This window comes from Leucoraja erinacea, chromosome 3 (genome assembly GCF_028641065.1).
Source record: "Leucoraja erinacea ecotype New England chromosome 3, Leri_hhj_1, whole genome shotgun sequence".
Taxonomy (NCBI): Eukaryota; Metazoa; Chordata; class Chondrichthyes; order Rajiformes; family Rajidae; genus Leucoraja; species Leucoraja erinaceus.
The window spans coordinates 54969223-54985449 of NC_073379.1; the positions used below are offsets into that span (position 1 = coordinate 54969223).

Genomic DNA, 16227 nt, shown 5'->3' on the forward strand with positions numbered 1-16227 from the left:
CTGGGCATGCACATTTGTGAAGATCTTTCCTGGACCCAGCACATTGATGCAATCATAAAGGAAGCCCATCAATGGCTCTACGTGCTTAAAAGATTGTGAAAATGTGGTATGTCAACTAATTCTCTCTTGAACTTCTACAGCTGTACAGTAGAGAGCTTATTGACTGGATGCATCATGGCCTGGTTTGGCAACTCGAAAGTCCAGGAACAAAGAAGATTGGAAAAAAGTGGTGAATAATTGACCTTCCCATTGAAGGGATCTGCAGGAGTCACTGCGTCAAAAAGGCAGCCAGCATCATCACAGCCGCACACCACTCTGGCCACACTCTCATTTCAATCCTGCCATTGGGAAAAAGGTCCAGGTTCAAAAGCAGTTTCTTCCCTACAATCATCAGGCTATTAAGGACTATAACCTCCAAATAAGCTGCAAACTACATAGACTACTACATGCATCGTTTATCTAAACACCACTATCGTATCTGCTTACACCACCACCCCAGATGCATTCCAGGGCATTGGCTACTCTCCGTGTACAAAAAACTTACCCCACAAATCTTTTTTTAAACTTTTCCCTCTCTGAACTTAAAGCTATGCCCTCTAGTATATGATGTTTCCACTCTGGGGAAAAAGTTTCTGATTGCCCACCCTATCTATGCCTCTCATCATTTTATAAACTTCTATCAAGTCTCTCCTCAGACTCTTATTATGGTACAAGCAAATCTCTCGCATTTCTCCTCTCATCCAGTCTCCTCTCACATTTACCATGACCTCTTTGCAAAATTGGCAGCTCTCTCACTTTCCACTGCAGCCACTCTTTGTTCTGTGGCATAAGTAATGAGTGATAGTGCTGGTTAGCTACGATGGGGAGCACGTCTTTAAGAGCAGACACCTTTCTCCAGTGCTGTGTGCAAAGTGTCTGCAGTTGCACTGAATCAAGTATTATCCTGTCAGACCTTTCATATCACAACTTATAGCTTCTTTCTGGGTATAAAGTATCCTAACCCAATTTTTGTTAACGATGTTGTGATTTTCATTTTGAGGAAGCTTCATTTAGTGCAGCACTGACCACTTTTTTGCACCAAGAGTAACCAAATTCCAATTCCTAGACAAAGAATTTTCAGTTTAATGAGGGAGAACAAGAGTATCAACTTTTATTTTACAGAAACTATTCTGAGGGAAATCTCAAAACTCAAAATACTTTATTTCAAAATCATTGATTCGCTTCGTATGAATTTTCTGGTAGACATGAAATTTAAAGTGGAAAAGGAGACAATAATGCACCAACAGGAAATCAAGAGATGCAGACCGGAAGTGGCAGAAGTATGTTTTCTTTTATTATAGAAAGATATAACTCTTACAAGTAAAATTACACTCTATTGCACGGATTACTCATGTGTAGCAAATAGCAGTCTATATTTTGGTTTACTGCACTGAAGTCTGTGCATGAATGATTGAAACACTAACCAGTCTACAGAGACCAGCCAGCAGCTCATCTCCAACCAACCAAATTAATGTGTTGGGTGGAAAAAGGGATAACACTGAGCTGCTTTGTGAAGAATTGTAGATTTTTGTATTGCTCTTTGAAAACTCGATTTCACCAAAATTATAAACAGGACCACAGAATTACTGTCAGACATTCTGAAGCAAACATTGGTTTCATGAGCAAAGCTACATTACTGCGGATGGTTTGAGATAATTATTTTCAAATGTCTTCTCCTTTACATAACAATGGAGCACAGCAACAAATTAGTTTCGAAATGTACAATTGTTTCTATGAGCTGTTACTTTTCTCTCTGTTGCTGTTCTAATTTTCTTATGAATTGAAGCTGCAAATCATTCTTAAACAGGTTGACACTAAGTGCTGGGGTTCTCAACTGGAACATTGGATCCAGCTGTTCCAGTAGTTCGAGATGCTGGTCGCCTTGCTCCTACAGTGAAATACAAGCAACAATAAAAATAAAGATAAAAACTAAAGGACTGAGGAACAATTGATTCAGACAGTAGGAACTCTACTTATTAAATAACCTATTTAAGGTATTTTGTTTATTTTGAATAATTAATATCCATGTAAAACCAATGTATTGTGCATTTTTAATATTTGTATGAGCTTAGTTCACCAGACTTCATACTGTTTCATGGTTGAATCTTGCAAAGCTGTACACAATCCTGGCTAAGTCTCTTCTTCTTGGGCCTTCCACTTCTCACTACTGTGCAGTTTTTGTAGAAAACCATTTTGGTTCTGATTAAGTATTAAATCTTGATCCTTAGAGCTTTCATTGACATTGAGTGTGGATGGTAAGTTTAAACAAAATGCACAATAAATAATATATGCTCTGTGTTAGCCAGTATACTTTATGGCAAGTGAAGGTGTGTAACTGGGTGCATCACTCAGTGGGGCCCAAGTCTGAGGTTGCAACGGATCTGTTGCAGGTTGAAATCACGATTTTTGATCTCCCAACCAAACTGGGTTATGTATATTTGCCTCGGCTTGTCCTGGCAACAGATAATGCCAATGGTGTCTCTTACGGAAAGTATCATGAACATATAATAAAAATGTACTGAGAGGCTCTGATGAAATAAAGCAGACAAGGCTGATATGGTCCATTAACACTTGTTATGCCAATTAGCCTTCTTCTGCAGCATACAATTTATATAGTGATTTGTAAACTGAATGGAAAATCTGATTATTAAATCAGATTTAATCTAAGCAATTTGAGAATTCAAGATTCACTTTGGATTACGTCATTTTACTGACTATTGTGGTTCTACTATTACTTTGGTAATATTATTGGTGGAGAGTGATGAAAGAGATAAAGTTTCCATGGTGAGTTCTTAATGTACATACTGTAGAAGTACATATTATAACCATAATGCATGATGGTAGCGGTAGATATTCAGTCTGGTAACAGCACTGTTGTTTCGTGTGTGTTGGTTGTTTCTTAAATATTTGGCTGGATTCATTCAAAAGTAGAATGAGTGCTCTTTGACCTTCCTAAGCCTGTGCAGCAGAATGTGAATGATCCAGAACATCTAGCAGTTGTCCTTTATGTTTCTTTACTTACACAATAATAATGCACAACAATTATTTTTTAAAGATTCAATTGTCAATATAGCCCATCCGTATGCAATCAGCTGCAACCCTCTGGATGTTGATATATTGATGCTCAGGGAACTGAATGTGCAAGTTGTAAGTTGCATTGCAAGTTGTAAGATTTTGACTGTAGTTGATTCAGGGTGACTTTTAAAAGATCAAATTATTTTCATTTTGAATTGGAGGCAAGAGGTTTTTGAAGCCTATGTGCTTTGGTGTGATTCGATGTTTTTGGCTGTCTTTTAAGATTACTTGGGATTAATCAAATTGGCTGAATTTTGGTTTCTGTGATAGTGGAGATCTTTAGAAGAGGCCAGGTATGACAATCCTCTGAATATTTTTGACACAAGACATGTACAATATCTCAAGCCTTGTTTGCTTGATTCATTGGCAGACGCTATGATTATAGATGGGGACCTTCACAGAACCACCACTTTCGATTAGGTGGTTCTTTACTATTCAAGACTATTGTTATCTAGTGCTGGGCAACAAAATATTTTTCATTGTTATTATGGAACTGTCCCCAGGCAACATGTTGTATGCGTATTTAGGATGCAAGCAACCCTATCAAGAAATGGACTACATTTGTACCTCACTCCACAACTTGCTGGTGCAACGTATGACTCATTATTCTCACAATGCAATGAAACGGGGAAAGCCTCCTGGATTGATGATAATGAAAGATAAAAACATGTCTTTCATATTGTGTTATTGCTAACAGCCCCCACCCTAATTGTTAGCTGCTAGATCTCTTTCCATTCAGTTCAATTGTTGCATTGCGGTACCATACTGCAGAACATCAGGAGTGTATACTGTGAAGAAGAGACTTGAAATTCCACAAGTGTCCAGATTTTGCGTAAATTATAACATAAATTATTAAGCAGTATTGCGAAAGTGGACTGTAACTATGTGTAGACCAAACTGGATACAGGTGGCATAATCTTTGAACATTGATATTGGCTAATGTTAACCCACAAAACATCAGATTTATTTACTGAAGGGATTTGATTTCCTAGCTCATGAATTGCTATTTCATTAATGGTACAATGCTGTTGAAATAAGGCTTACTTCTTGTTTATAATGTGGAAACTATGTGATCCTGCTACTTCATAAATTGACTCAAACCCTAAAGCAGTTGAATTACTGTAGAAAGATCTTAGGATTGTAGTTTGGGACTGGAAAATAACTATACGACTGTTGGGGCTTTGAAATCTCTGGGTGGTAAGAAAAAAGGAATCTGGTTGATGAATATCAGTCTCTGCACACTGACTGAAAGTTTCATGAATCCTTGTGAATTGCTGAGTTGTTAAAACAATTGTTGATAAGAAAGAGAAAACATTATCAAAATCTCAGGATATCCAAGGGTGGTTAATAAGCGGTAATTACACCAATTTACACGAGTATAATAATTTCCCTTAGTTATAAAGAAGTGCAAGACCAGAGTTTTTACAGTGTTTCCGTTTTCAGAAAAACTGAAGTGTATAAAGAGAAGTGGTAGAGTGGTAAAAATGATGATGGACTAATAAATTATTTATATGAAGAAAGCCAAAACTTCTATTTAGTAAGTGTCTGTTGCATTCTCAGGAGATTCTAAAGCCAGTGAATTATTTTAGTAGCATAGTTGCTGATGTATAAACAGCAAATGTCACAGGCAATTTGTGCATAACTAAGTTCCCTCTCATTCACAAGATAAATAATCTATTTTAATCATGTTCTCTGATGGAATAACATGTTCAGAGTATTAGGAAACATATTTTTTGCATATAATGTCATTAGATGCTTGTATGAGCACATTCTTTGAGAGCAGATATTGGCTTTGTTTAATCTTTCACTCGAAAGCCATAATTTATAACAGTACTGCGTGGCGTGAAGATACTTTCAAATTAAGTTCATTGGGAATCCAGGCCTTACTGACCATTACAACATAAATTAACAGAATGGATAGCCAAAATGGACTGTAATCATATATATGTAAGAGGAACTGCAGATGCTGGTTTAAACCGAAGATAGACACAAAAAGCTGGAGTAGCACAGCGGGATAGGCAGCATCTCTGGAGAGAAGGAATGGTTGACGATTCAGTTCGAGACCCTTCTGCAGACTGGTTAGGGATAAGGGAAAATGGAAATGAGAGATATAGACAATGATGTGTAGAGATAAAGAACAATGAATGAAAGATATGCAAAAAAGTAACGATGATAAAGGAAACAGGCCATTGATAGCTGTTTGTAGGGTGAAAATGAAAACTAGTGCAACTTGGTAGAGGGATAGAGAGAGAGAGGGAATGCTGGGGCTACCTGAAGTGAGAGATGTCAATATTCATACCACTGGGCTGTAAGCTGCCCAAGCGAAATATGAGATGCTGCCCCACCAATTTGCATTTTGGGTTGGATGCAGGTGACGTGATCTTTGTGAAGAAATTTGATTTTGTTTGAGCTAACTCTCAAAGTATCAGATTTATTTATTGATTTATCCCCACAACCTGGAGGAAATGCATTCTACATTTGTCAAAGCCAATTCTTTGAAGGCTTTCCTGTTTAAGACAGCATGAAGAAGCAGGGTAAACAAAAAATCAGAGAGAATGGATGCTGTGTCAGTAGGGCGGTGTAAAAATGTTGCTATTTATTTTCAAGGTTAAAGTTAATTTTGAAATGTAACTACATATTCCTTAAGATTATGTAATTTCTGTGGCTACAAGTTAATCCACCTTTGTATATCTGTGTTTCTGCAATTCTGTTTTTTTTCATTTGCCTGTATCTAGGGTCCCCTTATAGTAGATAAATAACATCTTACCTCTTGGTCCAAAATGCTGTAGGTAGCAATGATTGCAGTATGGTTTCTCATCATACTAAGGAAAAGAAACGGTAAAATAAAGTTGAAATAGTTTTTTGAAATAAATGTTTATTTTAATTAAGTAATTTGGATGACATTGGATTCTCCAAATACCCCAGAATGCTTTATTTTTTCTGCTTTCTACAGACTTGTGCTTGAAGCACAATGGGCTCTGTGCATGCAGCAAGATCCTTGTGCACCAAATGAAAAATGAATACTTATTTGGTAATATTGAGCAGGAAAGGGAGGCCAGGCAGGACACTCATCTAGTTATTTAATGCCCAACTAAACAACACCCACAACAGCACAGTTATCTGCCCAAAGGGACTATCAGCAGAAATTGTAGATCCCAATTCAGTGAACCTACCATTTGTCAACCATGTGAAGAGGCAACCTTTAAACACGCATGTATCTGTGATGCCTTTCACTGACAAATCTAGTTTAAGTAGCTGATGTACAGTAGAAGCATCGAGCAGTAAATGGCTGGCAATTACAAGTTATTCTAGGACGGACCTATTGCCATGCTCATGCTTGATGATGAAAGTAACTATTTACATGAAGTTGCAGAAGGCTGTCTGGTTTTGGAAGGAGGCTGCATATGGTTACTATATTTTCAAGGCTTGGTGGCTTCTCTGCTTAACTTGAAGCCAATCATAAAGGTTCTGTAACAGCAAAATGCCTCCAGTTTATGTATCTGCTGTAGTTGTGGCAGAATGTATGTCAGGAGGATGGTGGAAGCACGTACCCACAATGTGGTGAGCTGTGCAGCTCATAATGCCAATCTGTCAGAGTAGCTGCTTGTGCAGCCTACACATTGATTAGGCTATATTGGTCTCAAACCCGCTTTGCCATTTGATAACATGTCTAATCCTGCAACGTCAATTTTTCTGCCCTTTTCCACACATTCATCAGTTCCCTTCTTACTTATCAATTGTATCTTTGAATATATTTGATGAATTGTGCAGAATTTCAACGGTTAAACTTTCTCAGTAAAGAAATATCTTCTCACTTCACTCCGAAATGTCTTATTCTGACACCATGCCCCTTGCCAGTTAGAAGAAACAACTTCAGCATCTGTTTGGAACTGCTGAGTTGTTAACTAAACTTAATTAATTCTCTTTATTCAGCATAATTTAACATTGTTTGTTCCAGGATTCTATGTTTCTGGAGAAGTGGAAAGAAAAGTATTCCAGAATGTTTTAAAAACTTGCATATATCTATTCACTTTATATGGTCTTTTCAGAAGTTTGTTCAGTGAATTCATGCACGATTGAAATATTCTTGTTAGATGTTTGGCAATAAAGAAAATAAAGCTTTATGTAAAGTACATCATGATTATTTTCGTGATGATTGCTTAAAATTGTGTTCATTGGCTACGTAGTTACCAACGAAAAATAACCCCCTTTTTTATGTACTTGGTACTTTCATATAGTCCCCCCCCCCCAAAGCAACAATACCAGGATGATTTGCAGGAACTTTACCAGTCAAAGAATGTTACTGAATCAAAATGTGGTATATTAAGGTTGGTTATGGTTGAAATGCTAAAGAGCCTGTCCCATTTGGTCGATTTTTCAGCGGACTGCAAAACGGGCCGGCAACTGTCAATTTCCCGGCAGTCGCCTGAAAAACCGGGAACTGGAACGGCAACTGTCAGAGTAGAACACACACACAAACAAACACACCACAAAGGCGGGGGCCAGGGCAAGCGCTGTCTGAAATTCACACGGTGCAAAGCCAAGGTGATACAGATACACACCGCGATGAACAGGAAAGTTAAGACGGCTAGCACAGTGTACTTTAAAAGGGGGGGGGGGGGGGGGTGGAGGGGAGAAGGGGGTAGAAGGAGTGGAGACACTTTTAAGAAGCCAGACAACTTTTAAGAAGCCTGAGATATACAACTGTAAAGTTTGGCGGGCATTTAACATTACTGGTCGGTTATCCTTGGTTCTGAAAACTCGTGGTTACGTTTTTAAGGCGATTAACTAAAATTACCTACGACTACCTCGACTACATATAACTACATGGCGACCCCACTACAACTGCACCTACGACTACAGCATTATCGATTTTCTCCATGTCGACCAATTTTTGGGCGTAGTAAATTTTTCAACATGTTGAAAATTTGTGGCGACCATACTGAGGCTGCAACTAGTTCCCAGAATGCGGGAACGCCTCGCGATCATGAAGGAGACTCACCAGAGACCACCAGCAAACACGTGGGGACCATGTGGTAATCATGTGGCAAGCGCAGAGTCTCCTGCACTCGCCTAAAAAGTCACCTAAGTGGGACATGCCTTTAACATTAACAAGTGTCTTAAAGGAGAGTAACGTTGAAAGATTCAGGAACAGTGTCAGATCAGAGTCTTGAAAGCTGAAAGCCCAAAAATCATGGGGTTGGAATGAGAGGAGCAAAGATTATTTGGAAGGCTTTTGGTCTGAAGGTGATGAATGATAAGAAGGGGCAAGATCATGAAGTCACTGGAAAAGGCTGCATATAGTGACATTCCTACAGTCAGGGAGAATGGAGATGATTAGATAATTGATCTGCCAATCAAGCCCTTTGAAGTTGCAGAGATTGATATTATGGAGGTAAAATATGTGCAACATCATCTACCTACTGAATGTTCTGATATAATTATCTTCCTTTTATTGGGAGAGTTACTGCAGTTTCTGTTTCTTGCAGTCTTTAAACAGATTTTGTTTTGAGGTAAATTGGTTCTGGTTTGCAACAGACTGTTGCTAGGACCAGGAGTCAAATGCCACATCCTACCTCCACTATTTAGCTGCTGCAGTTGTCAAAAAAAATTTGATTTGAAAAAAGGATAAGTTAAGATCATGGACAATAAACTATAGGATAACCTCAAGTTCACGAAATGTGGATCATGAGTTTGGCTCGCAGTACATTAGAATAATCAAGATGTCGGGAATGAAGATTTTGATCAAATGGTTCAGCAGCTGAATTGCTGAGGCAAGTAGGAAAAAGACTTAGCTCATTTCACAAATCTAGGAGTTCCAAAAGCCTTGCAGTTGATGAAATACTTGTTTTAACTGGTGTGATATAGAATAGGTTAACAACCAGTCTAGAGTCTAAAGAAATGTCTTGACCTGAACCGTTGTTCATTTGGCCTGAACACTGGGAAAAAAATCCACTATTCTTTAAACAGCTACACCTGCTTAAATAGATTTATGACCCAGACTGATGCATCCGTCAATAGTGCAGCATGCTTACATTCGTGCATTAATGATTTAGCCTTGGATTCAAGCTTGAATTCAACCTTGGAGTGATGGCTGCTGCAGATTTATGCTACAGATCAGTCTTATCATTAAGCCAAATTAAAGCATTTGTATAACTCCAGAGAAGCATCAGGATGTTTATTAATGGTTCACATGGGTGACTTATAATTTAACCAGTTAAACTTCACCAACACTTTTGAGCCTGATAAAAGCATCAAAAGCATATCTGAAGGGCTAAAGCTGTTGTAAAGCACAATGCTATATTTCAATTGCACTTCTTCTGGGATTGGTTAGAGAATATAATCTCCAACCTATTGCTTTGTTTGAATGCACTTTTAATTGCAAATATATGCGCTCTGAAGGTTTAAATTATTAGGTACTTTCCAGATGATGATGTTCAGTTCTCATCTGTTTTTGAAGTTTCTGATTGTTTGATTCCTTTATTCATTTTAAAGTGAATTTCCAAATTAGACTTTTTGATATTGAAAGTTCCATTTACATGAAGTATGTCACTTCAAAATGTCTCAGACCTCTGTCTAGTTTAAATTAACAACCTCTATAACATGTGCAAGGCCATTTTAAAATTCATTTGCTGTCTTGCTTTACCCTGGGGAGGAGCTGACTTTAGTTAGTGTGATTTAAATTCACATCCTGTATTTATTCCAAACAATCTACATACCAGTTACTCGTGTTGTAGCTTTCATTTACACCAATGCACACAGCAAAGCACAACACATAATGTAGCTGAAACTAGCAATTTATCTCCTGCTCAAGTAAGCAATCTTGCTGAGAATCACATTCTCCCGAGTGCCCTGCATGTAAATGGGGAGAATCCCAGTAGTGGAATTCTAACCCAGATCAAGGTGAAACATAATTAGTTTCATCTCCAGATGTACATGGGTCAAGAGATATTGATGTTCATGATTAAAAAGGAAGCCTCAGATATCCTGGTTGTTTATAATTCCCACAAGGAGGCAACCATAGAGCTAGGTTGATGGGGCTGATTATAATAATGCAACTAGGACATAAAGACATTGGAGCAAACAGAAAGAGGCTTAAGACTCCTCTTACCTCTGCATGTTGGCCAGGACATAACTGACGTTTACACCGGTAGCATTTCAAGCAAAGAGGATGGTAATCTTTGCCCAACGATCGCTTCCTCTCCGCTGCAGAATGTAGAATGTTGATAAAGAATGTTTTATAAATAAAACATCACCAAACACAGCCAAAATAATTTTTTCTCTATAAATTGTAAAAACGTTGGCAAGGTCTATTTAATTTATAGCAACTGGATGGCAAATGAGACGTATTTTTCCAGAACAAGCACACCTTTAATCAAAGATCTATGATCTATGTCTTTATTCTTGGCCTTAACAGGAACACTGATATACTTTCTCTCTGTGTGATGTAATTTAGCAGGTTTATTCAAAGAACATTTTCATCATGCGTCTTCCGAGCAGTGTTTGGTGACTGACCTTTAAGACAAGGTGCACTTTGGGGAGATTTTCTATGAAAAAGTGATAATGTGCCTTTTATGCTGTTTGTTATTTGCCATTTGTGGGTTGACAAAGCAATTGTCATGATATGGAGACCAGTTCCTTATCTAGCAACAGGTGTAAGGCGAGAAGCTCTCAACCCAACAGGCCCATTTCTGCTTGCTCACCATATGCTGCAATCACTCTTTAGTATAAAGTGCACAATGAGTATTTTAAAAAGAGGGAAGTTCATTATTTTAGTTTTACTTTACCAACGCCCATATTAGCTGTGAACTAATTAATTTGTAAAGTTCAGGTGTAATAAATAGAAGACACTTTGACAAGCTAAGTACCCACAGTGTATAATCATCTCGCCATGAATATTGCTGGATATTTTTGTCATTTTATACTTAAACTCAAAAAAAAATTGAATCCTTTCCCAAAACCTTTAAGAGAGCATATTGTGCATTTTGTGTTATTTTCTAAAAAAATTCAGTTACACAACACTGTACCAACCGCAAAAAGGAACAAGCCACGATAACTTATTTATACAATTAATTATTTCTTAGGCCAAGTAATAAGTCTCTGTAAATGTGACACTTACCAAAATAGACAGGCTTCCCACAAATTGGACAATATGAAATCATCTTTTAAAATGTTCTCTATTCAATCCAATGGCGGTTGCAGCTTGTAAAAATGTTTTTAAAAAAAACTGACAGGAAAAGCTCAAATGTGACGTGTAAACTTTCAAGGCAGGATGTGGTTTCCTTTAAGGCAACCATCAGCAGTCTGTGAGAAGGTTAAAAAAAATATTGTTTGTCAAAATCCCTGGGTTGTACCATTAATATTCTTTAAAAACATTTTTATCGTTGAGGGGACGGGAACCAACTTGGTCTAGTATTCTTTAAAAACATTTTTATTTCAGCCTTTAATGCAAGTGGTATGAAAATATGACAAAACTTTCTGTAAATGTTTTAATGAATTTCTGTTTAATTTTGAAAAAATATTTTGTCTGGTTTGGCAGTAGAGGGGTAAATTTGTTATTTTCATGGATTTATTGCCCTTTTATCTTTAAATATGTGAATAGTTGGTAAGTGGATCACTTCCAGCATCCCTTTTAAGTTAGTATTATATAATTCAGATAATTCATGCTCTATACAAAGTTAGCGTCTGTTTCCCCATAGCTATTTGGTATTACTGCCACCGTGACTGATCCCAATATAACACAAGAACAAAAGAAACAAGTACAAAATTATCGAGTAAGAAATAGACAGACACTGGATGCAGAAAGTGTTTTCCAGGATAAAAAACAAACAGCTGGAAGAACTTAGTCGGTCTGGCAGCCTCTATCGAAGGAAATGGACAGACACCGAGTAGAGACACCTTTTCTGACAAAATGTTGTATGTCCATTTCTCAACACAAATGCTGCCTGACACACTGAGCTCCTACAGTAGTATGTTTTTTGCTCAAGAATCTAGCATCTAGTCTCTTGTGTCTCCAAGCCTCATCCAGGGCATGTTTTGTATTGGGGTCTGTTATCAGTCCCATTCTTTGCCTACTTGTAACTTCCCAATTCCCTACTTGCTCATCCCAGCTCCCCTGTCCCTTAATTTCATTACTTGCACCATGGATGGAAGAAGAATCAGAATGAGGTCCAGGAAGAGTTTAGTAATGCAATGAAGAGATTAAAGGAAAAGGCTATTTTCAATCGGGATGTTAGAAAGGCAACTAATAGTGATGAGAATTTTCAGTAAACAAAATAACACATTAGACTAAATCTGCCAAGTTCCAGTAAATTATTATCTGCACATATAGAATAGGATCATAGGTTGACACAGCCACAGAAGGGGTCTATTCAGCCCTTTATGACTGGGCTGGCTATTTATTAGGTCTTTACAACTAATCTTTTTCATGCACTCTTTCCCCATGAGCCTGTGATTTCTATTTAATCTCAAAGCATGTATCCTATTTTATTCAAGCAGTGCACTCCAACAACTAACTATATTAAAAAATGTTTTTTTTACTCTCTTTTCACCTTCATTTTGTATGTTGTGGTTCATCCTGATCTCCAATGTTGAATGTGTGAAGTTTGCACATTCTCCCCAAGACTACATTGATTTCCTCCAGCTGCTTCTGCTTTCCCTTACCCCAAACATGTGCAATTTGATAGGTTAATTGGCCACTGCAAATAGATGGTAGTGTGTGGGTGAGTTGTAGAATCTGTAGAATAAGTTTGGGAACACTGAGTGAATAAAATGGATGAGGGTAGGATTAGTGTAAAAAATTGGCTTAATGGTCAACATGGACTGTGAGTTAAAGTTCCTGTTTCCATGCCGTATGTCTCTGATTCGATGATAATTCATAGAAACATAGAAATTAGGTGCAGGAGTAGGCCATTCGGCCCTTCGAGCCTGCACCGCCATTCAATATGATCATGGCTGATCATCCAACTCAGTATCCCGTACCTGCCTTCTCTCCATACCCCCTGATCCCCTTAGCCACAAGGGCCACATGATCTTGAACACCTTGTCAAATCTATAAACCTTCCCTGAGGAGAACAATGCCAGTGTGGCAAGTCTTTGCACGTAACATTCTACTCTTCACCTTTTAAGCTTGTGTATGTGCCCTGCCCGCAAGTCTAAATATTCAACAATATCAACATTAAAATATTGAATCCTGTTTGCACAGTCAATGTGGTCCTTTGCTTCTTGCCATAAGCCTGTTTCATTTCCTGCTGATGACCTTTTCCATAGACATACCTTGAAACCCAATATCATAATATGTACAAATCCAGTGCTTAGCACATAATTAAACCAGTCAGAAACTTCACTACCTCTCGTCTTAACCTTTGATATTAGAGTAGCATTATGTTGCGAAGGGTACAGTAAACAGAAAATGCAGTGGGAATCTCTTCACATGGCCACCATTATCAACTCCTGGGATCATAGAAGTACAGAAAATAATGTTAATCCTCCAAGTAATTGAGAGGAATTATGCTAATAGTGAAATATTCCATTTTTTGCAATTGTCAGCTGAGGTTATGACCTTATTAGAAGTTCTTATTTGGCAATATATTCAGATATGTTCAATTATTAAACGTCCTTTGTTCATAAATACAGGTTTTAGCAAAGAGATTATTTCATTTGAAATATTATTAATTGACGTTTCCTCTAAATGTATTATAATATAAATGTTTATGAAGGAACTGCAGATGCTGGAAAATCGAAGGTAGACACAAATGCTGGAAAAACTCAGAGGCGGCATCTATGGAGCGAAGGAAATAGGCGACGTTTCGGTCGAGACCCTTCATCAGACTGATGTGAGGGTGGGGGGGGGGGGGCGGAAGATGAAGAAAGGAAGAGGCGGAGGACAGATAGGGCTGTGGGAGAGCTGGGAAGGGGAAACAGGAGAAAGCAGGGACTACCTGAAATTGGAGAGGTCAATGTTCATACCGCTGGGGTGTAAACTGCCCAAGCGAAATATGAGGTGCTGCTCCTCCAATTTACGGTGGGCCTCACTTTGGCCATGGCCAGGACAGAAAGGTCGGATTTGGAATTGGAGGGGGAGTTGAAGTGCTGAGCCACCGGGAGATCAGTTTGATTATTGTAAACCGAGCGGAGGTGTTAGGCGAAGCAATTGCCAAGCCTACGCTGGGTCCCACCGATGTAGAACAGCTGACACCTAGAGCAGCGGATGCGGAAGCAATAGATGAGGCTGAAGGAGGGGCAGGTGAACCTCTGCCGCACCTGGAAGGACTGCTAGGGTCCTTGAATGGAGCCAAGGGGGGGGGGGGAGGTAAAGCGACAAGTGTAGCATTTCCTGTGGTTGCAAGGGAAAGTGCCAGGAGAGAGGGTGATTTGGGTGGGAAGGGACAAATTGATGAGGGAGTTACGGAGAGAGCGGTCTCTATGGAAAGCAAACAGGGGAGGAGATGGAAAGATGTGGCCAGTGGTGGGATCATTCATTTACCACGCACCATTACTGTTATTATTCTTTAGTTGACATGGTCCAAGGTTGACTTGGTTTAGTTGTGACCTTGCTTCGAGGCAAATTCAATGTTCATACAAATACCAAATTCGTGCAAGGTAATGATTTGGTCACAGTTCTGATGTTTTATGCAATTCAGGTACCTTATCACAGGATGAGAATTAAAGCCATAAAGATCACACAAGAAGGAGTGCAGGAGTAGTTTTCTGGCCCTTTGCATTTGCTCTGCCATTTAATATGATCATGGCTGATCTGCCCCAGGCCTCAATCTTCCATACTAGTCCCACAATTCCCTTATCTTTCAAAATATCCATTTATCTCCTCATTATATATATCCAGTGGGGTGGAGAGTTTCAGAGATTCACCATCACAATGAGAGGGACAGGACTGGCAGCTTAATGTTCCAGGGTACATCTGCAACAGATGAGATAAAGATGGGGGTAAACGTGTGGACACTGCTTTCCTGATAAGTGGAACATCACAGCATTAGTTTGAGGGGACATTACTGATGGTTTTTCCAGTGAGGCTATATAGGTGGAGTTGAGAAACAAAAAGGGGATGTTCACCTTGTTGAGAGTGTACTCTCGACATCAAATAGTCAACATGAATTAGAAGAACAAATATGTTGGGAAATTGCAGGTAGCTTCAAGATTTAAACACGGAGGAGGGCTTCATGGAGTACGGAAACGTAGCTGTCGGGCAGGACTACAAGTAAGACTGAAGCAGGGTGCAAGGCCACCAAATTCAACTGTAGTTTCATACCATTTCAAGCAGGGTGCAAGGCCACTAAAGACAGCGAGTCACTCAAACCTGTTGTGCTGGCAGCTCACTCACTCACGGCTGGTGGGCTGGCAGTTGACTCACGGCTATTCTTTGAAATTCCATTTCAAGCAGGGTGCAAGGCCACTATATTCAAATGCAGTTTGTTTCTTACTTACCTTTTTTACTTTTCCCTGTCCCAAACAATGGGGCTATGAAGGTTGTTTCTATCAGATTAGTCAGTATTTGGAACTACATTTGCACAAATGTTTTGTATGGGCAGGTACATCCACAAAACTGAATTTCACTAAATATTAATTCACTAAAAGATTAGACCCAGATACATGGCAAGTGATCTGAATCTTTTTTATTACATTTTCTAAGCCAAGCACTGAGCCCCGGTGATGCAGGCCTTTCAGTGAGTCACTTGCATCTCTGAGTTTACAATCGAATGTTCAGCCCAGCCACCAGATGTTTTTGGTGAATCAATGTGGGAGAGAAGAGCAGGTGGAAAGTATATCATCAGAGTATATTCTTGGCTGTCATTCTGGAGAGGATTAACGCTGCTGCTTTTCCAGATTTACTTTTTACAATAACAGTTACTGGAAGGAATTAACTCCTTGGTTATTGAAAAGGATTGACTTCTGATCATGCCCGAGTTTTGATAATGGTTGACTTGACGTGGTAATGATTACTGAGATTAACTTCCTGGCTATATTCAAATTATAGTTTGTGGTAACTGGGGGATGAGCTCAATGATTGCAGCTGAGATGGTAAAGGTTACCTTTGGGAATGATTGTACCCTAGTTATGATAATGATTACTGTAATTAAATTCTGACTTTACAGTTAA

At 38.8% G+C, this 16227-nt stretch overlaps 1 protein-coding gene across 1 annotated transcript; it reads right to left on the reverse strand.

Annotated features, from left to right (window-relative positions):
• Positions 1-1314: 1314 nt before the first annotated feature.
• zgc:195282 (uncharacterized protein LOC100192223 homolog) lies at positions 1315-11560 on the reverse strand. Its single transcript, XM_055632723.1, has 4 exons — positions 11234-11560; positions 10226-10320; positions 5882-5936; positions 1315-1927 (listed from the first exon to the last, which is right to left on the reverse strand). The coding sequence occupies exons 1-4, from the start codon at positions 11274-11276 to the stop codon at positions 1854-1856; spliced, it is 267 nt and encodes an 88-aa protein (XP_055488698.1). The 5' UTR covers positions 11277-11560; the 3' UTR covers positions 1315-1853.
• Between the last annotated feature and the right edge of the window lie 4667 nt (positions 11561-16227).

Excerpts from the sequence above, each read along its gene's own strand:
- zgc:195282 (XM_055632723.1), bottom strand. The coding sequence starts at position 11,276 with ATGATTTCATATTGTCCAATTTGTGGGAAGCCTGTCTATTTTG. Across the intron at positions 10,321-11,233 it reads TGGGAAGCCTGTCTATTTTG|CGGAGAGGAAGCGATCGTTG; the intron begins GTAAGTGTCACA and ends TACATTCTGCAG. Across the intron at positions 1,928-5,881 it reads ACAGCATTTTGGACCAAGAG|GAGCAAGGCGACCAGCATCT; the intron begins GTAAGATGTTAT and ends ATTTCACTGTAG.